Below are 21,374 nucleotides of genomic sequence, written 5' to 3' on the forward strand. Positions count from 1 at the left end.
TAAAAAGGGAGATAACTTAAAATCTAGACCTATGTTTACACCGAAGCATGAGCATGCGCAAACGATAAAATGAAGTGAACCTTCTTGGCTACATTGTTCTCATTATGCATGCATTACATTTTTTGTAATTAAATGAATATACATCATTACTGTTATAAAATTTATTAATTAGTAATTATGTTGATGATATCTGAAATATATTTCAGAAATGCCTTTTAAATAATATTTTTAGAAACATTTCTGGTTTCAATTATTGTTGATTTATGAATGATCCCCCCTGCGAAAATGCATTTCCTGGATTCTTAAAGCGTCGTAGGTGATCAATGAAAGTAATTCACTGCAACTTAATTAAATATTAATAAACAAGGCGGGCAAAGAAAGTAAAGAATCCTCTCCTTTTATGGCCTTATAATTTCATAACAATATGGATAGATGAAATGTGTTTAAATCTAGTTAAATCTAGTAGACCCTTTATTTTATTTGCGTGCTTATTAATTTTTATAGTATAAGACAGTATAATAAGTGAATAGGCCTAACACTAAGACTAAGTATTTTTATTCTATATTTTAGTATTTTATACTTTTTTTAGTTGTTAATAAATACTAGTAATAACTTAATAAGTAATATTAGTTATTTAAGTAATTAGTATTAATTAGAGTAGTGAGTAGACTTAAGACAAATAACTGGAAAGTATAAGTAGTAAGTAGTAGTGTAGTAGGGCCTAAACTAAGTATTACTAAGTAAAGTTAAAGTACTTAAAGTAGTGCAGGCTTAAAAATAATCTCATTTTTATTAATTTATTTTAAAAAAATAAAAAGGTTAGTTAGTATTAAGAGAAGTTTCAAGTTATAGTTAAATCACAGCTAAATTTAATAAAGATAATGTCAACAGTACAGATTTGTTGTACTTTACTGCTGTGTTTAATAAAAATAGTAATTATTATTTAAGACCTAGGCCCATACTATTACATAATTAAGCCCTAGCTACTAGCTAGGCCTACATCAATAAGTTTCATATTATACCAAAACTGAGATATTATGATCATTATTTCCAATCACAATACATCTTAAGTAACCCTGGGTCAAGTTACTTTACTAGCCATAAATTGACTTTAATGTAACCTATTTTATTAGAAACAAAAAACAGAAACATAGAAAATCTTATTTCTATCAAGTCAGGATATTTGCAGTGTGTCACACAGCTGCTTTTCTTTGGTCTATGTTGATTTCAAAAGGCTAATGCTGATTATTTTTAATCAAAATGAATGAATCACTTATTTCAGAGGCGTAGCGACCCTTCCCAAACTTATGATTTGCACCCCCCTCAAACGTTCGATTTGTACCCCCCCCCCCCCCCTCAAACTTTCAATTTGGCGCCCCCCTAAGGTCGGCGCCCGGGACATATGTCCCCCCCCCCCCCTTCTCGCTACGCCTCTGACTTATTTATATTCAATAGAAATAATCTCCCCATAATAATCCAATAAACCAGGGGTTGGACTTATGGTAAGCTCATGTAGTCATCAGTGGTTAGGGCTAAAGTTTTACTTGGAGTTTAGTTAGTTTGCAGGAAATCATCGTCATGAATTATTAATTTAAAAATAAAAATGAGTTATAATAAGTCATTAAAATAAAATGTCATCAATTAATACCTTTTTATTTTTCAGATTTAAAATGATTTAAAAGCAACACGTACATGAAAATGGCAATTTATAACTAAGTGCATGATGTCAGTTAATATGTTGAGTTCTCTTTCTCGAGGATATGGACCATGGAATGGATCATTCAATACCTTACCTAATGTAAGTATATAAAATATTAATTACTGTCAAGGATCATACACATATTATTGTTTTACAAGAGGAAGATAGTGTAAATATATGGAGGCCTATATCTGTCTGTCTGTCCGTCTGTTTGTCTGTGTATTAATCTATGAGGCACCCTTCAATTAGGCTCCATTTGATGTAAAAAAATTAATTGCTCTGTATCTCCTATAATGATTACCATGATATTCTCAGCAGGACATTCTTCCAAGTCTAGATCAAAATTCCTGCCAGCATAGACACGGTGTTACGCCACGACCCAGCACAAGTGCTACACTCTCTACTGTGTCAGTTGCTAACGATGGTCACCTAGATTTACCTAAAACTTACCTTACCCGCAAGGGAGCCTTAATGCTGTTCACATCCAATGAAGATATACCACTTGAACCCCCACCAGTACCCACACTCAAGAGAAAACGGCACAAAAACAGGGATTTAATTGACCTTAGTTTAAAACTTAGGACATTAGAAAGACTTTCTATGTCAGTTCTGCAGTTTGGAGATAAGGTATGTATAGTAGTTCATTAACATAGTTAGTAATGCAGCTAGAGTGTGCTGCCTAACATTAATTTACATTGTCACAATAATTTTTCTTTGGTGTTTTTTTTTTGTTTTTCTTTATATAGTACTCAAAATTACAGTTTATGTTTGTTGTATAATTTGACACAAGCACCTACATCATAAAATAATTTTGAAACATTATTTGTATAATTTTCATTTCTTACATAACATAATTACAAATTATATTCAGTTTTTCAAGAATACTGATAACGCATAAAAATAATTCAGATCCACGTGAAATGATAAGACCCCATTATGTTTTATTTCAGTCGTATGATAAGGAAACTGCAAGCATCTCTGATCAAAATACGAGCTTATTTTTTAACTTCCTTCATGACTTGAGCCAAGAAAATGAATTCAATGATGCACACTCTCAACCTGGAGAAGAATTAAAGTTTTACTTGAAAGACCTCAAGCGCAGAGCTAGGTAATATTCTTCTTTGGATTCTTCAGTTTTTTATTCAGAGCTAGATAATTTTCTTTTCTAGATTCTTCAAATGTTTTTTCAGAGCTGGGTAATATTCATCTCCCAAATTCTTCAAAGTTTTTTTATGCAGAGTTAAGGTTTATTCTTATTTGAATTATTTAAAGATCTTTACTGTAAAATACATTTGTATTTACACAAATGATTCTAAAGATTATTTGTGTGGGTGAAATCTTAGAGTTAAGGATTGCATTAACTTGATTTTACCTCTGCTTCATTTTAGTTACAGAGGATATGGAGGTCAAGATGGGTCATTCCATCGGGCCAGGTCTGCAGAGCTACAGGAAATATTAGATGAGTTGGAAAAAGTCTGGCCACATTCCACTAACGTACACAGGGGTGATGTTACTAGCATCGATGGGGATGACTTTTTCTTTGCAACCCCCACTCCCAGCACTAGCAGGTACAACAGCAAGTTATACTTTAGAAGTTGTAACATGGCTTAGAAAGTGATAGATCTTTTTATTGTACCTCTTATACTTATACTTTAGCCATGGTGAAGTCATTGATCATTTATTATTGTGGTTGAAAGCTAAAGATCAAGTTCATAAAATGGGAATATTCATGTTTCTAGACTCCATATAAATAAATCAGTAATATTTACTATTGTAAAGCATTGATTAGTTTTTGAGATTGCCCAAAGAGTTGTGAAGCAATGTTATAGAGGATAATGTCAGTAAGAAAATACTAGTCATTGTGTTAACATTTCTCCATCTTCACCACACAGATCTCTATCTAGGCACAGAGTGTTGTCTAGTAAGAAGCTCACAGGATCACTCAAATCTTTAACTTACATGGGCAGACCTGTCACAGCAGGTAATTTGTTACATGGGCAGACAACGGAGGTGATTTGTTGTATGGGAGATAACTTCACTGTATGTTTCAAACTATAATGTACAAAAACCTGATATTCCGTAATGTAAATTTGAGCTCAGCACTGATTTTGTTCAGATGGACTGCGAGATATTGGGGCATCATACAGAGGCAACAGTGGTTTGGAACATGGTCGACCTAGAAGTGCCTTGACCCAGGCCTGGTCTGAAGGTGCTCCAGCCAAACAGCGCAGGCCAAAGACTTCCCAGAGCTTAAGTCGTGTTGACTCACTCAAGGCAGAGCTGACAAGACAAGCCATGCAAAGTCCAGAGGATGATGGTGACACAACTCACTTCACTCGTGGTGAGTTTATTTTGTGTGATGGTGACACACTTCACTTCACTCATGGTGAGTTATTTTGTGGGATGGTGACACACTTCACTCATGGTGAGTTTATTTTTGTGTGTGATGATGACACATCTTACTTCATGCATGATGAGTTGTTTTTTTGTGATGGTCTAATGGTGAGCATCTTGTCTGTGTATCATAGTGATGCTGGTCACTTTGCAGATGACGTTTCCTCTAATTGAGGTGGTTACATCATTGTCTTTGTAACTTGTTAATATTTTTTGGTATACCTGTAATGTATAGCTGCCTTGACCTAGGCAGTCAATCTAAGTACAGTGATGAGAAAGATTTAATCTGATTAGAAAGATTTAATGTGATGAGAAAGAGTTGTTGTACTTTGCTTTAGTGGGGTTCTTCCTTATTCCAAACTACCCCCAAACACAGATTTATTTTGCTGCCCTAAACTACGCCACTGATTTATTGTTAAAGCTATGTAAGCCTCCCCTCTGGCAAGTTACACACTTTTCATAGTTTGTCCAGCAGTACATTTATTGTTAAAAGTCAAATCTAAGGATCTTTTATAAACATATTTCTTCCCCATGCAGGTTCCTATTGATACTTTTTAATCATATTCTGGATCTCCGTATTGCACTGCAACTTAGTGCATTTTACCTTTGTAACTGCCATTTAACACCTTAAATGAGTGCACTTTAAATTATATTAAATAGCGTTTCTACTCTAGACAAAATTTTGTCCTTTGAAAAAATGCCTTCACCAAAAGCAGGGAACTATTCTTGTCTTAATGACATGCAATCATTATAAGGCTATTTCCTGTCCAGGTAGCGCAGTTCATAGAGACGCCAAGAATAGTACCTGGCCTAGGCCGCTCCCCTCACCCCACCCCTTACACTTAGATCAGGTAGACGTAACACTTAGCGCTGTAGATACAAATCGATAAATCGATTTTAATCAAGCCTATTCTCCCACTGTCACTAGCTGTCTTTGTTAACATTTTTTTGTTGCTGAATAATTTGTTATTTAAAGATATCCATGGCACAATAGAGGTCTGACCGTGTCATGCTAAAGCCTACACCAAGGCCAAATCGATTGGTTTTAGGGAGGTGATAACAAAAGTTCAATAAACGTTTGAATCAAGGCCAAATCGATTGGCTTTAGGGAGGTGACAACAAAAGTTCAATAAACTTTTGAAGCGATCTGCCACGATACTAATTATAGGTAAACGGAGAAGGGGATATTCTGCATCTAAATGTGTTGGTTTCTCCCCCCCCCCCCACCACCAATCAGACGATTCAAGCTGTCATGTTTTGTACTCGCCCGTTCTAACCACGCGGCTTAATACACAAACGTATTCAATGTTTAGTGTGCTAACACTATCCAGTGTTGTGTGTTATCCATAAATGACGTCACACTTTTAGAACTATTTTTATCCCCTCTCTCTTCACCGTCGTCTCGCTTAGTCACAAAAAGAAAGCTACGTCAAATTACGTCACACCTCAGCCTACCATACCATACCAACCGCACCCCTTCATCAAAGTTACACCAAAAAAGTATTTAAAAAACACGAAATAACGGCTAAAATTAATTTACTAACATTCCTTTTTAATAATGGAAAACTGTGTTGTCATACTTTCTGCCACCCCCCCCCCCCTTTATCAAAATTCAGTGCCACCTCTAGGTGTGTGACGTCGTTTAAGGACGCACCCATGGGGGAGCGGCAAAACTTTTTTTAAATAATAAGATTTTCTATAAATCTTGTAACATCCACGTTAAAACAAATGTTAGATATAGAATCTATATCCTTTTCCTATTTTTCTGAGCCAAATCTTTTTACACTGAAAGCTAGTCAATGATGGAGCCACAGTGGATCCCTGAGCCGCATTTTGTCATTACCCGAGTAGCCCATTGATTCAGTGTGTAGGCCGCACTTGTGTGTGTGTCGCCATGTTTGTTGTGACGACACAGATACTGTGTATTTAACAACGATCTGTATTCGCGCAAGAATGAGTTTTCTCTCCGTGAAGACAATAGAATCTTTAATCATGCGTGGAAGGGGGAGGGGGCGCTGAAATAGTTCTATACAAACCCCTTCCTCCCACTTCCTCTTTTAGCCGTGAAACCGCCGCGTGTTCAATAATTCAAACGACATCCCAAGCATTGTATTGGGGCTTGGGGGAAGATGTTGACACGTTGAGTTTTTCCCCATTGTCTTTCAACTAAGAATTGAACGCTGTTCATATTTCAATTTCAACCAAGAAGCCTTGAAGCTCCTCCGCAGCTACTTTAGCACCAGTGTTTCTTTCAGACTTTCTTCTCCGGGGGGGGGGAGCACTTGAAATTTCCGGGAGGGGGGACGACGACGACACTGTTAAAAATATATTTTTTCTATATGAATTCCATTTTGTTCGGGTATGCGGTAGACCCCGAAGAGATGCCTGGAAGAAACTCTGTTTAGCACCTAGCGCCACCTGGGGTCTGGGGTGATATTTGAACCGACAATCAAACTTCTTGAGTGGCATGCTACGGCGCCCCGGTAGTCGTGTGATCCGGAGCGACCCGTGCTCTTCCATGAGAACCATGGCGCCTATATTCGCTTTAACGAGCTGCCTTCACTAGGGATACGGTGGGCTACTACTAAACCAAACCAGCGAAGGCGCCCCGCAGTAGTGACCAACCCCGCACCCCAACGACAAAACCGCAATAAATGTAATATAGACACTGTTTACATTTAAATAACCTGAGTTATAATCAACCGAAAATTATAATTGTAGCATCGAAGAATAGCGTATGGCGCAAACTGATATTAAACGTCACCTCATACAGAAGTGAGGTTTGATGCCGGTCTTAGTAAATAATTACTTGACAACATTCGGCGTATGCATTATTTGAAAGTTTAAACGTTTGAAATAAATAAAACGACACTGTAATGTTTTCCGTTTAAAAATGGACGAGAAGCTTTTTCGTCTTAGATGGCGGCTGGTAAGGTGGTGTAACATGTCGGGGACATGAGTTGGGTTATCAATCTACTAAGTGGGGACATTTGTGGTAGGAGTTTGGTGTAGACTAGTGTAGAGCAATGTTTCATAGCAATGCCTTTTGTTGATTCGTAGTTTTGAAAGAGATCAAATTTCGAATGATCGCAGATCTACATAAAGATCTATAAGTTGCCACACTAGGCTAGTAGCCTACACATTATGTTAAGCCAATAGATGCTTTTCTGGTGATTCTGTTCAAGATGTGAATCCCATATTTTAAAAAATCCTGTGTAGTTAAACTAGTTTCATTTTTTTTGTCGTGGTGCGTGAGTGAAGGGATGGGGGACATATAGGCGCCCTATTTTACGGTACACCAGTCACCATTTTAGTCTCCACTTTGCGGAACACCAAGCACCTATTTAGCTCCCCTCTTTGCGGTTTACCAAGCACCCATTTAGCTCCCTACTTTGCGGTTTACCAAGCCCGCCTTAAGCTCCCCACTTTGCGGTTTACCAAGCACCCATTAAGCTCCCTACTTTACGGTTTACCAAGCACCCATTAAGCTCCCTACTTTACGGTTTACCAAGCACCAATTAAGCTCCCTACTGTGCTGTATAGCGTTACATGTTCAAGTGCTCGAGTGCACGTGACTAGAGCTATCATTGTCACCATCGTAACTGAAGAGTTCTCCTGCTGCGGATTTGTTCAATTATTCATGCCAGCCCCGGTCAAGTGATCTACCAGCTAAGGGAAGGTCACCCAGCGCCATCTAGCGGTGAGAGAAACGTCACGTGGTTTTGCTGAGACAGGGGAGGATAATTACATTACATAATCCACAAGATTTTAAAATTAATTACCACTTTTAAGTTGTTAATTTATTGGCATATTCAGTTATTTTCAACTATAAACGCTCGTACTGTTGAATAGCCGTATGTCCTGATAAAGAGCTACCCCTTACTTTACTCAGCATGATACTTTTTGTTTATGTTTCATTGCGATTGTTTCAGTACTTAGAGATCTATGCATGTACAACCATCTTAACAAAGCCATTGTTTGAATGTTTAAAAATGCAGCCTCGATTGTAGATATGATTATAGAGCTATTGATTAGGGCAGTGTGTATATGCCGCATGGGGAGGATAGAGAATGGGGGGGGGGGGGGGTAGAGTATTGTTGTCATTGTCGGCATCTTTTTGTTTAGACACAATAAACAAAGCCAATGTCGCGTTGATATTTGTGTCCGACCGCTGTGTTTGTGTAAACAGCACGAGAGGTTTAAGCTTCACCCAACTTCAGACTACTGGATCTGTTTCTTGAGTAGCTGATGAGTAGACCAGCCTAGGGTCAGTTTGTGGTCACTTGGTGCTCATCTAGTGAGCTGGTCTTCAGTGAAGTGTAGTATGTACAAGTTTTTCTGTAGTCTTTCGGATCACGTGCTGCCCGCACACCTTCCTACGCTGGGATCTCTTTCCAGTGGTGAGTTTTCTACACAGGGCATTCCGTGACTTGGGCTGGTTCAGTCACCCCACAGGTCCGTGGGCCCGTCACCCCACAGATCCGTGGGCCCGTCACCCCACAGGTCCGTGGTCCCGCCACCCCACAGATCCGTGGTCCCGTCACCCCACAGGTCCGTGGGCCCGTCACCCCACAGGTCCGTCCCTCTGGTCCAGCCACCCCACAGATCCGTGGGCCCGTCACCCCACAGATCCGTGGGCCCGTCACCCCACAGGTCCGTCCCTCTGGTCCCGTCACCCCACAGATCCGTGGTCCCGTCATTCTAGTCCAGCCACCCCACAGATCCGTGGTCCCGTCACCCCACAGATCCGTGGTCCCGTCATTCTAGTCCAGCCACCCCACAGATCCGTGGTCCCGTCACCCCACAGGTCCGTGGGCCCGTCACCCCACAGTGGGCCCGTCACCCCACAGATCCGTGAGCCCGTCATTCTAGTCCAGCCACCCCACAGATCCGTGGTCCCGTCATTCTAGTCCAGCCACCCCACAGATCCGTGGGCCCATCACCCCACAGATCCGTGGGCCCGTCACCCCACAGATCCGTGGGCCCGTCACCCCACAGATCCGTGGGCCCGTCACCCCACAGGTCCGTCCCTCTGGTCCAGTCACCCCACAGATCCGAGGGCCCGTCCCTCTGGTCCAGTCACCCCACAGATCAGAGGGCCCGTCCCTCTAGTCCAGTCACCCCACACAGAGGCGTAGCGACCCTTTCCGGCGCCCGGGGCGAACTTTTAGTTTGGCGCCCCCCCCCCTATATATATATATATATATGTGTGTGTGTGTGTGTGTATGTGTGTGCGACAGTCCGGAAAAAAATTAATAATTAGCTGTATGATTGTCGTTCCCTAAAACTTTACCCCTTAAGATACATTATCCTTAAAAAATGATGATTAGTAATGTCAGAAAAAAATAAAAAATTGTAGCAGGTGCTAATTCTTTTATGACAGTCTTATGTTTTTTTTTCTTTGGAACAGTCTCTTTTATGATATAGTACATATTTGGATTATAAGTTTGTTAGATTAAAGTCATACAAGTGACATACAATAGCAAATTATTGTTCACATTGGAATATGATATGGGTATTTCGTTGACTGGTTGATTGTATAATGAAACAAAGTGGAATCCAACGGACACAACAGCTGAAGTCTTGGATTTATCAGATGTGCGCTGCCTTCTCGCACACAGTCAACAACAAATGCAGAACTAATTGTACTGGTTGAAGAAGCTGTAATAACTGGTTTAATGATAATAGCTGACATTCAGATTAGAATCAGCAGCGATAAAATGCGTATTAACATTCTAAGCTAAATATAATGTATCTTTTATGGTATAGCTCGGAGCTACGTTAAAGACAGTTGAGAATGAAAAGGTGCTGGTTAGGACACAATATGAGAAAGACAAAAAATAACATCACTATGCAGGTGCTTGTGTGAAGTCCATGGGGAAAGAGGAAGAGAAAAAGACTAAATAAGTTCTGAAGGAAATCGTTCGAAATAGAGAAGGGGAAGCTGGATTATTAGGGTTCGATCTTCATAAAAATCAAGTGAGTTGACGAAGTGTTGCCTATGCCTATGTTCCTAATGAAGCCGAAAAGAATAAAAAGAAGAAAATCAAAAGAGTTTAGAACAGTGGGTTCCATCAAACCCAAGATGTTCGGTAATTCAGTCTCAGGGTCTCCGCGGAAGTGATTCACGATTTTATCTGTGTGAACGATACAACTATTAAGAAGGGTTCGGTGAATGTGCATATGAAACTGGTGGGGTTCGGTACCTCCAAAAAGTTAAGAACCACTCAGAGGCGTAGCGACCCTTCCCGGCGCCCGGGGACATACTTTCAATTTGGCGCCCCTTTGGGAGCAAATTTTCGATTTGCACCCCCCTCGAACTTTTCATTTGCACCCCCCCCCCCTCAAACTTTCAATTTGGCGCCCCCCTAAGGTCGGCGCCCGGGGACATATGTCCCCCCCCCCCCGCCCCCCCCCCCTCGCTACGCTACTGGAACCACTGCTTTAGAGTGTATTTTGTAGTAGGTGCAAACTTATTTGGTCTACTTTTGGTCGAGTCTTTAGAACAACTTCGATAATAGTAGGCCTATATTATAATTTTAAGTTATCAGTTAGGTTGAGCAAAGTGTTATGAAAAAAGGAATTTAAAAATGATCTATTCATTGCAATATACCAATTTTCTTCTCTCTTAAAATTTTGGCAAAGTAGAGTGTCGCTTTCCACCACCCTCTCCGACAGTCTGCTATTTTACTTATCGGATAGCGATACAAGAATCCGTGATATTTATTTCTCTTTAATGAAGAGATCCTGGTAAGATGTAATGCAATCAAGTTAAAGTATCTGATCAATCACGATGAAGTTGGACAAAAATGGTAGAGCGGATTTTAAACGTCACTAACTCTTGTTTTAATGTTACACAATCGTAAAATGCGCTTTAGTTCAATGGGTTTCTTTTCTGAGTGATATCGGTTATTTATTCCTTAATCCGGTGTGATATCTTTCCGATTTTAGTTTTCGAAAAAGCGCCCCCCCCCCCCTTCCCACATCTAGGAAAGCTGGAAAGCGGTTTTCCGGTCACGGTTTCTTAAGGATACACGTTTTACAGTTACACAATCAAGGTAGAAAACAGTTAAATCAGTATGCAAAGGCTCTCAGCCGTTAAATTTCTTTACTTTGGCTGTTTATAATTCAAAACTGCAGCTTTAAATGAGCTTTTGAAATAATTTTCTACCCCTTTTGGCGCCCCCCTAGGGTCGGCGCCCGGGGCGGCCGCCCTCCCCGCCCTCCCCTAGCTACGCCTCTGACCCCACAGTACTGAAGCTCAAACATTTGTATTGTAGTGTTCGATTTTTTTCTTATTTAAAAGGTAGCTGAAACAGTATCGCAGGTTCGTCTGTATTTTCTAGAAAACTTGACAGTTTCTCAACAGTTTCATCGCTACGACCTCAAGAAATACAAATTCTTGACACTTCAAATATTACTGCAGTATTCTTATGGGGTCATCCATAAATGACGTCACGCTTTTTTGGAAGATTTTTACCTCCTCCCCTACCCTCCGTCACACGTCGTCACAAAAAGCCAGACCCCCCCCCCTAAAATGACGTCACACCTCAGCCTACAACCCCCCCCCCCCACCTCAAAATTGCAGTTGAATTTTTTTTTAAACATCGATATTTTTCCAAAATCTTGTCTGAAATATGTCAAAATATAGTATTTTAATCATTTCCTATTAAAATTTATTAAAACTGTTTTCTAAAACGCACCATCTGAAACCCCCCCCCCCCACCCCTCATCACACATCGTCACAAAATTACCGACCCCCGACCCCTACGAGTGTGACGTCATTTATGGACGACCCCTATATACTTAATTTCAACGCATCATATACATTATCTATATATATAATTCTCTTCTTGGAGACGTTAGAAAACACCAAGCTGTAACCGCGCCTAGCAGTCCCCTCTCTTCCTCTCTAGGCATATCGCAACCACCCCCACCCCCACATGGTCTGGTGAGCTGTGGTTCACGCTAAATGTTTACAATCGTAGAGCCGGGTTTAGTGACGCCTATTAGGGGGAGATAATTTAGTTTGAAACTTTTAAACTTAGGGGAGGTAACTTAGAGCAGGCTACTTTCACGGGGGGGGGAGGAGGGTTTTAGTGTTTTAAAGCAAATATTTTCTGTGGCAGCATTGGTACTGTCGAATTCACACATTATGAATTACTGTAGAGGAGAAAATAAAACTAAATAACGGCTCGTATACTGTAATGCTAGTGACATACGGACACCTAGCTTAAAGATGACCCTTGTGTTTGATTATGCTAATGACTTCTTACAATGCTCAACAGGCGGACAGGCGTGGGGTGACCAGAGTGAACAAGATGCATCTGAAACACCCCACAGGGAGCAGTCGGCCATGGAGGAAGATGAAAGGGAGGCGATGCTTGCTGAGGCAGCCAGTGTTCTCTCCTCTTTAGCTGAAGAAGGGGACATTGATGTCCCCAATGGTTAGACATTTTTCTACTAATGTGTGGGGTATTTTTATTGTGGGTGCTTGGATCTTTATTTTTCTACTGTATGGGGTATATTTATTATAAGTGATTGGATGGTTATTTTTAATTTTTAAACTGATGTCTGCTATAAATCAACTTTTCCCATTTTTGATCCAGATGATTCGACAGAATGGGATGATGATCAGCTGGAAGATGACCAGTGGCCAGAGGAGGAACAACAGGGACATCTAGTCATATCAATGTTAGTTGGTGTAGTTGGTTACATATATTTTTAGACCGTCAGACATATCCATGTTAGTTGGTGTAGTTGGTTACATATATTTTAAACTGTCAGTCATTCTAGTCATATCAATTTTAGTGGCAGAAGTTGGCTAAATGTATTTTAAACTGCCGGTTATACTAGTCTTTCCAAGTTAGTAAAAGTAGATGGCTAAATGTATTTTAGTTTTAGACTTCACATTATTCTAGCCATATCCATGTTAGTTGGTGTAGTTGACTAAATACATATTGAAAAAGAGTGTCTGATGATTTTTAAATATTAAGCAACATGAATAGGGGAAGTTTAAAAAAAAAGGACAGCATTTTGTTAGTTGAGAGGTTGTTTTTTTCAGTATTACAGTTGAAATTTTTAACCTGTCAGGGGAAGCAGTCTAATGATAAGGGATGCTAATTTATATTTAAATGTTTTTTTTATTGATTAGACCAAGTAAAGTTTATAACCTATTTGTTTGTTTCATTAGAAACATTCAAGTGATTGACTGATCTCTTTGTTTCAGAAACAAAACACCTTATCACCCCCCACAGCAGTGAGCTAGACCCAGCTACAGGACCCTTACATCCACCATATTCTGGTACCTGGCTTACAATGCTTGGCATATCCTATCACTTTTTATAAATGTTGCTGTTTGTAGTACATGGAAAAACCTCTTCAAATGGTTTTTAAACTGTATTTACAGGTGTCCTGGATGGATCTGCAGTGGAGGAGAGGAAAGAGATAGAAGAGTTACACGGTAACTTTTATTTAGAATCTTGTGTTTCTTCTTTCTTATATATTTTTCTTGTCCAAGGTATTGCCAGCATATCCTTTAAAGGTACAGATTTATCCCCTGCACATTAATATATGTGACAAAATATTTACCTAGAACATGTTAAATTTGTTTCTACAAAGATAAAATTTGACCCTGTAGCAGTGTAATTTAAATAGATGAAATAAGATGGCATAATGGCATTGGCCTAGTTGGCTAAGATAGCACAGATGAGAATTCTTGACACACACCCACACTAAAAAAAAGAATATGGATATTACATTAAATAGACATGCAAAAAACAACAACACATAATCTTCAGACTCAGAACATGCCACAACAGACTAAAACAGCACACACATAAAAAACTAAAAGTTGGTCCTAGCGAAATTTGCGCATGTGGCATGGCCCCGGAGAATATTGAGTGCATCTTTCAGGACTGTTCTTTACATAGCCAGGCATGATCCAAACACTGGCCCCTATACACCCGACTCAAGGAAAAACTATACCAAGTAACCGCGGATCTGGAGACCACAGTCAAGTTCATACTTGAAGTTGGACTTGTTGTTTAAATCCTCCACCATAAACTAAACTTAGAGCGCAGAAGAAGAAGAAGTATTCTTGACTAGGGCTAAAAATGTGTTTTTGTATTTTTTGTACTCTGAGGAAGCTTAAGAAAATTTTAAGATTTTTAAAGGATCAATGTTACAAAATTAGCAAATGCAGATAACTTGAAAATTATTACTTTTTGCTTTGAAACTTCATTTCTATTGATAATATAAATTATATGCACTGATAAATCACATTAGTGCATCCAATCTGTAGAAAAGTTATACATACAAAGACTAATCAACTTAAAACAGTATGTTATAATGACCCTGCACATCATTTTTAAAATAATTAATGTCCACTTGAAATGGGCCCATGCCATTGAAGAATGGTTCTGGATTTTGTAATTTAAAAACATTATATATCAAAATGTGATATTTTAAAAGACATTACTTAAAGAGAATAATTAACAGATAATATTATATCCTGTAAGTGTGTAGTAACATCCCTGTCATTCCCTGCTTGTTCAGATACCCATTCAAGGGGAAGCTTTGGTACACCAGTCCCTTCATCAAGGGGAACAACTCCATCAGTCAGGCATAGCAATGCTGAACACAGCCTAGAGCAAGTAAATGAAACCCCAACAATTTTAGAACTAGTTAAGTTTCTTTATCCAGTCTCCCCACACACACCCGACATTAAACAATGTTAACCTTGTTGTACCAGGTTTTATACACCAAGACAGAACTGGACAGAATGCAGGCAGGAGCAAACATTGCCACTGAGTCTGATGTGTCTGTACAACATAGCAAGGAAGCTGAAAGAGGTTAGTAGCTTTTGTCTTATTTTGGTTCTATTGTATGTTAAATACTTATTTACGAGATAAATGGCCCATTGAGGAAGGATACAATGGGCGCTAAGTTGATAGTGCTGTCTCTTTTCTCTAAGATTAAACCAAAATCATGGTCTTAATCAAATTTAACAGGAAATGAAAAATTATGTTGAAAATGCATTTTTATCCAGAATCCGTACTTTAATAGGATTTAAGCTTGATCTACACATAGTTACTGCACATTGGTACTAAATATAGTCGTAGCCATACCCCCAAACCAGGGGTCGGCAACCTGCGGCTCACGAGCCACATGCGGCTCTTTTGATATCAAGGTGCGGCTATTCCGCTCTATGAACAAATATTAATAATTATTTTATTTTATTTTTAAAACTCATTAAAATATTAGTCTGCAACAATCGGTAATGAATGATATATACTTCCTAAAGTTTCATGGCGATCGGATGAAAGGTGTAGTAATGAATAACAGACAATCAGACACACACATATATATGTATATATATATATATATATATATATATATATATATATATATATATATATATATATATATATATATATATATATATATATATATATATATATATATATATATATAGATATATATAGATATATATATAGATATATATATATATATATATATACATATATATGGGAGCCGGACGTTTTCCCGAAAGACACTTGCCCGAATGCCGTTTGCCCGAAGGCCGATTTCCCGAATGGACACTTGCCCGAATGCGACAAATGCCCGAATGGACACTTGCCCGAATGCGACAAACGCCCGAATGGACACTTGCCCGAATGCGACAAATGCCCGAATGGACACTTGCCCGAATGCGACAAATGCCCGAATGGACACTTGCCCGAATGGGACAAATGCCCGAATGGACACTTGCCCGAATGCGACAAATGCCCGAATGCCACTTGCCCGAAGGCCGTTTACCCGAAAAATGTTAATATTAGATAATAAATATTATTTCCAAATAGACATTCTTTAATCAATTTAAGTTTGAAAATTTGATTATAAACACAATTCTAAGCATAAAACAAATTTTTCTATATTTTTAAATTTAGCTTTTATTTTTTTTTCAAAACCGAGAAAGTGCAGTAAGAAAAACTTTAATCTTTAATAAATGTAAGGTGATGTTGGCGGCTGTGTTCTAACATTCTTTTGATGAATGATTTGAACACCTTGTTTAGCCGACGTGTTGCGGTGGTTATATAGCTTTTATTACACGGCGTAGGCGGCGCGGCGTCTCGCAACATTGAACAGAAGCGCGTTTGTTTGTTTATCTTATTATGCCTAACTTGTGTGGTGATCATTTAACAAAAGAATGAGGCGAGGTCTAGGTGGCAAATTTAAAAACTAAACGTAGTCAAATATGTTTGATTTCCATTTAATGCACCTTGTTAAGACAATGTGTTGAAGCGATTACTTAATAAAGAAAGCAAAACTCATTTTACAATCCGGAGATGAATGAAAATTGTATTTTGTCTAATTTCATATATGGAAGAGAAAGTATGATTCTACACTTTTTAAACATCAAATACAAATTAATTTAAAATATCTGCGTGGTAATATATAATATTATTTTTTTTCACTTTCTTTTTGCGTAGATGTGTTTTACTTACCAACATTTTAAATTTAAATTGATTACGAATGATTATTTAGTAATATATAATGTTAACATTTTTCGGGCAAAAGGCCTTCGGGCAAGTGGCATTCGGGCATTTGTCGCATTCGGGCAAGTGTCCATTCGGGCATTTGTCCCATTCGGGCAAGTGTCCATTCGGGCGTTTGTCGCATTCGGGCAAGTGTCCATTCGGGCATTTGTCCCATTCGGGCAAGTGTCCATTCGGGCATTTGTCGCATTCGGGCAAGTGTCCATTCGGGCATTTGTCGCATTCGGGCAAGTGTCCATTTGGGAAATCGGCCTTCGGGCAAACGACATTCGGGCAAGTGTCTTTCGGGAATTTGTCGTAGACCCCATATATATATATACATATATATATATATATATACATATATATACATATATATATATATATACATATATATATACACATATATATATATATATATATATATATATATATATATATATATATATATATATATATACATATACATATACCTAATCCTAATCAAAGGTCGTAATATTGCAATTAAAATGTTAGTGGCTCTTTAAAAGTTGGGAAAATTTGTAAAATGTAACTTTTCACTCTGCTGTCTCAAAAGGTTGCTGACCCCTGCCCTAAACCTTGCACCTAATCTCAATCATGACAAAAGTCACATTTAGAGTTTCTTACAGGCGACTCTACTTGCCCCCCCCCCCCCCCCCCCCCCCACCCCAAACACATCTACCATCCTATTCAACGAAATATAATTTATATAGAAAATATACTTTCACCCTGCCAGAAAGTTTAGTCCATTTAGTTCACCCCCACCCCCTCTGGGGAGGAAAAATGAAAGAAACACTGGTCATATTTGTAGATCATACCGCCTAAAGGTTGAGCCTACCCGAAGATATGCATGAAAGAAACTCTGCAACAAACCACTTTTAAGATTAGAAAAAAAAGGCGTCAAGTTTTTTTTTTTTTAATTACTATGCATGTTTTTACTCGTGTTTTCTTTATAGTAAAAGCATTCCAACAGATACATAGATAGATAGTTAGATAGATAGATACACAGATAGATACACAGACAGCGAAACTATTAGTATTAATGGGTTTTTAAAAAATAAAAACTGTTGGAGGACTATGGATATATCAGTAGCTGATTGAAAGGGAAGAATGTATGATTTGTTGTGTCTCATAGTACTCTACATATCATTCATGCTGCTTATAATATTTTTCCCCAAAGTTATTTCAGCTCCTGTTATAAGCCAATACCTCCTCAATCCACCTCACAGGAAAATTGCTCTTATACTTATTTTTTCTACAATTTCTTTGTTTTCTCTCCACTGAACATTGAATCACCATTTAAATACATACACTTACATTTTCAGGTTTTAAAAATAAAATTGAAAATAGGCATTTTGTATTATTTACAAGTAAACCATCTTCAATGAATGAAAGACCATGTCAGAAAGAAGTCCTCACTAGTCAATGATGAAAACTAATACTAAAGCAATCATGGCAATGCAAATTGACACTGTAAATTACATGTCTGAGGCAAATAAAAAAAAATAAAGCTAATTTTTTAACCAAAAATAATTTTATAGGTTGCAGATCGAAATAAATAAAGCGAGATTTTTATAAATAACTTAGGAACTAGCTTTAGTCCGTTGTTATGAATACAACCAGAAATTGAGGCCCAGCTGAGAATATCCAACATTTGGCTGTACACTCCCCTTGTGTGTATTGGGCTCACCCTAATTGTACATACAGTGCAGTTATCAAAGATCTGAACCTAAGATATTTGATCTAACAATCACAGGCTCAATGCTCTAAAAATATTGGGCTCACCCTAGTCGTACATACAGTGCAGTTATCAAAGATCTGAACCTAAGATATTTGATCTAACAATCACAGGCTCAATGCTCTAAAAATGTTTCTTTCCTTTCTTGCATGATTTGAATAAGATTTGACTTGCCTTGTTGTCTTTATGTTTACATTACATCTGATCTTATTCTTGATATTTTCTCTTGTTCTACATTCACCCAGTGCGATTTTATCTTTTTATTCTCTTTAATTCTGTAGCTGCCAAACTTGCAGCACTTGACTACCTGTTGGCGCCATCAAGTCAGTCAAAGCCCCCAGAGTCTACAACAACAGAAGCCGCGCCTGCCACACAGGAAGAAAGTGATGAAGATGTCATTGAAAAACCAGAGCCACTGGCACCTAAAAGAAGAGAGCGGCCTGCGGATGTGACGATACCTAAGGTAGAAGAGGAGGAGGGGGAGAAGAAGGAAGAGGATGTTGGCAGAAATGAGGAACCTGTGACGTCATATTCAGAGAGAGTGAAGCAAGAGAGGGAAGAGAAGGAGAGAAAATCTGCAAAGCTAAGGGAGGAAAAAGAGAAGGCGGAGGCCAAGAAAAGAGAAGAAGAGGAACTGAGGAGGCTGGAGAAAGAGGATAAAGCTAAGGCTGCAGAGGAGAGGTTGAGGATGAAGGCGGAGGAGGCAGCGAAAAGAAAAGAGGAAGAAAAGAGAAGAGCACAGGAAGTGAGTTTTGCCTACATTTAAAAAAAGTTTTTATCTTTAATATTAGTCAAAAAAATTTTGTATATTTAACGTTTGTTTGCAGCCACAAAATAAAAATTGAAGCCTAAAGTGTTTAAAATTATGACTTTGTGTTGGCACACGTTCCCAAATATTGAGTTGTATACATTTTGAAATTTGATCACTTTTATGTCTGAATTATTACTTGATTTGAATAAGATTCAGTTATTTTAGATGTTGAATCTATTTTCCACATTTTTTAGCCATACTCTACACTTTTCAGTGAGCTGATTATGTTTGTTAAATAAAAATCGTCAAATATGATTATTTCTGGTTCTTCAGGATGCACCTGCTGGTAAAACTCCAGACATTGTATTGAAACCCACCCCTCCCCCAGGTAGGAAGGAATCACCAAGCAGGTCCAAGGGAGGCAAGTCAGTGAAAAAAGTCCCAACAAGGGACAGTAAGGCAGCAAACAAACAGTTTGTGAAAGCCTTGGATGTGTCTAGTGCTCAGCAAGATGGCGCTGCAGTCACAAGCTCTGCTGTAAGTTGGTCTCAAGCCCCAGTGAAGGTTTTATCAAATCAGTAGCAGAGTTTTGTTTTACATAGACAATCATTTATCAAGGCGGGATTAAAAATACAGGACTTTAATTATCTATTTTAGCCGATTTTTAACACCCATCCCCAATTAAATACAAGAAGTCAGACAAACCATTTAAACTGATGTCATTAAATCATAACCCCCCCTCCCCCAAATCAAATAAATAATTGCAAGGTTGCTCCTCTGTGGACAACCCGTTTTAGTTTGTACATAAATTGGGTTTTCCCAATATAATGTAACGTAAAACACAAACAATCATGACATGAAATAGTCAATTCTATTTTCTTTGCACATCTAGAAACCTGCAGCAGACCAACCCAACCAAGTGCGCAGGGGGAGGGTGACAGCTGTGAAGAAAGAGCCAGAAGTTCCAGGTCATCTGATGGAGATGTTGTCCAGAAAAAGTGCCAGTCAGACAGAGCTAGAGATGGAGGAGGAGATCCTCAAAAGTGAGGGATGGGCTGGGTGGGGTGTTATAGGGTCAGTGGTGGGGTGTTGGTTGGGTGGGGTGTTGGTTGGGTCAGGGCTGGGGGTGTTATAGGGCCAGTCAGACAGCAAGAGATGGAGGAGGAGATCCTGAAAAGTGAGAGATGGGCTGGGTGGGGTGTTATTGGGTCAGGGTGTTGGTTGGGCCTGGGGGATTATAGGGCCTGGGCTGGGGGTGTTGGTTGGGTCAGGGCTGAGGGAATATAGGGCCAGTGGTGGGGGTGTTGGTTGGGCCTGGGGGATTATAGGCCAGTGGTGGGGTAATGATAGGGCTGGGTGGGTTTTGACATACATTTTGTAACCCTAAAGAGTGAGGTAGATGGAATGTAGAGCTGTCGGTAAAGTAAAGTTTCCCTTTCAAACCTGACGGTCTATGGGGCAAGTGAAGTAGAGTTCACTTGTTTCTGTGACCTCAGCATATGAATGTAGAGCTGGGCATTATCAAAACTTTTGAAGTGCTGACACAGAATTTATCACAGGGTTAGGTAGTCAACAGTTCCCTAGGAAAGGGTTGACAAACTACCTTGATGACAGAAACCTAATTAAACTCCCGTTATTGCTCATGCAAAGCTCGCCTCTAGAAAACTGGTAATGTATAATTTCAGTGAAAAATGCAGTTGACAATGCCCTGGCAGGAAGTGTTGTTCAAGTAGATGGTGAAGAGGGTTTGACAGAGGAAGATTTCAAGGCTGCCCAGGAAGCTTTAATGGTAAATATGGCGTCACAACTACCTCACACACTTCACAATCCTTTACCATCTTTCCTCTGTTTGAAATGACTGGCCTGGTTTTTGTAACCATTTAAATTGTGTATTACATCTCGTCTTTTAGTTATAAGTTTTTATGACACGACAGTTAAAAATTCGCTTTAATTAACTTTAAAGTAAATGGATTTACGTGAAGACAAATTAGCCTGTTAATTCAATAAAGTAATCAGACAATGGAGAATGTTTGATTTAGCTCTCTATCCCAACTGATCATGTTACGTTTCTATAGTTACAAAATTTAAACCAGGCATCAGTCAATCTTTAACTGTAAGAAAAACAATGCAGAAATAAGTTATTTTCTAAATTTATTTTACTTAAAATATGTTAAGATCAGTAATATCACATATGAATTATATAATAATTCATGTGCCATTAAAATAATTATA

At 38.8% G+C, this 21,374-nt stretch overlaps 1 protein-coding gene across 1 annotated transcript in view; it reads left to right on the top strand.

Annotated features, from left to right (window-relative positions):
- The first annotated feature begins 295 nt into the window (after positions 1-295).
- The window catches only part of LOC131939635 (trichohyalin), a 51,070-nt gene continuing 29,991 nt past the window's right edge, over positions 296-21,374 (top strand). The window contains exons 1-18 of the mRNA XM_059298069.1: positions 296-380; positions 1,664-1,798; positions 2,015-2,326; positions 2,650-2,807; positions 3,088-3,267; positions 3,592-3,680; positions 3,816-4,040; positions 8,347-8,493; positions 12,382-12,540; positions 12,703-12,804; positions 13,323-13,397; positions 13,503-13,556; positions 14,651-14,748; positions 14,847-14,946; positions 18,673-19,136; positions 19,476-19,679; positions 20,035-20,185; positions 20,828-20,931. Of these exons, the coding sequence (XP_059154052.1) occupies positions 1,721-1,798; positions 2,015-2,326; positions 2,650-2,807; positions 3,088-3,267; positions 3,592-3,680; positions 3,816-4,040; positions 8,347-8,493; positions 12,382-12,540; positions 12,703-12,804; positions 13,323-13,397; positions 13,503-13,556; positions 14,651-14,748; positions 14,847-14,946; positions 18,673-19,136; positions 19,476-19,679; positions 20,035-20,185; positions 20,828-20,931 (2,700 nt within the window). The 5' untranslated portion in view covers positions 296-380; positions 1,664-1,720. The remainder of the gene's footprint in view (positions 381-1,663; positions 1,799-2,014; positions 2,327-2,649; positions 2,808-3,087; positions 3,268-3,591; positions 3,681-3,815; positions 4,041-8,346; positions 8,494-12,381; positions 12,541-12,702; positions 12,805-13,322; positions 13,398-13,502; positions 13,557-14,650; positions 14,749-14,846; positions 14,947-18,672; positions 19,137-19,475; positions 19,680-20,034; positions 20,186-20,827; positions 20,932-21,374) is intronic.

The sequence above is a fragment of the Physella acuta genome, unplaced genomic scaffold, assembly GCF_028476545.2.
Source record: "Physella acuta isolate Inbredline_101_S28 unplaced genomic scaffold, ASM2847654v3 ptg000285l, whole genome shotgun sequence".
NCBI lineage: Eukaryota > Metazoa > Mollusca > Gastropoda > Physidae > Physella > Physella acuta.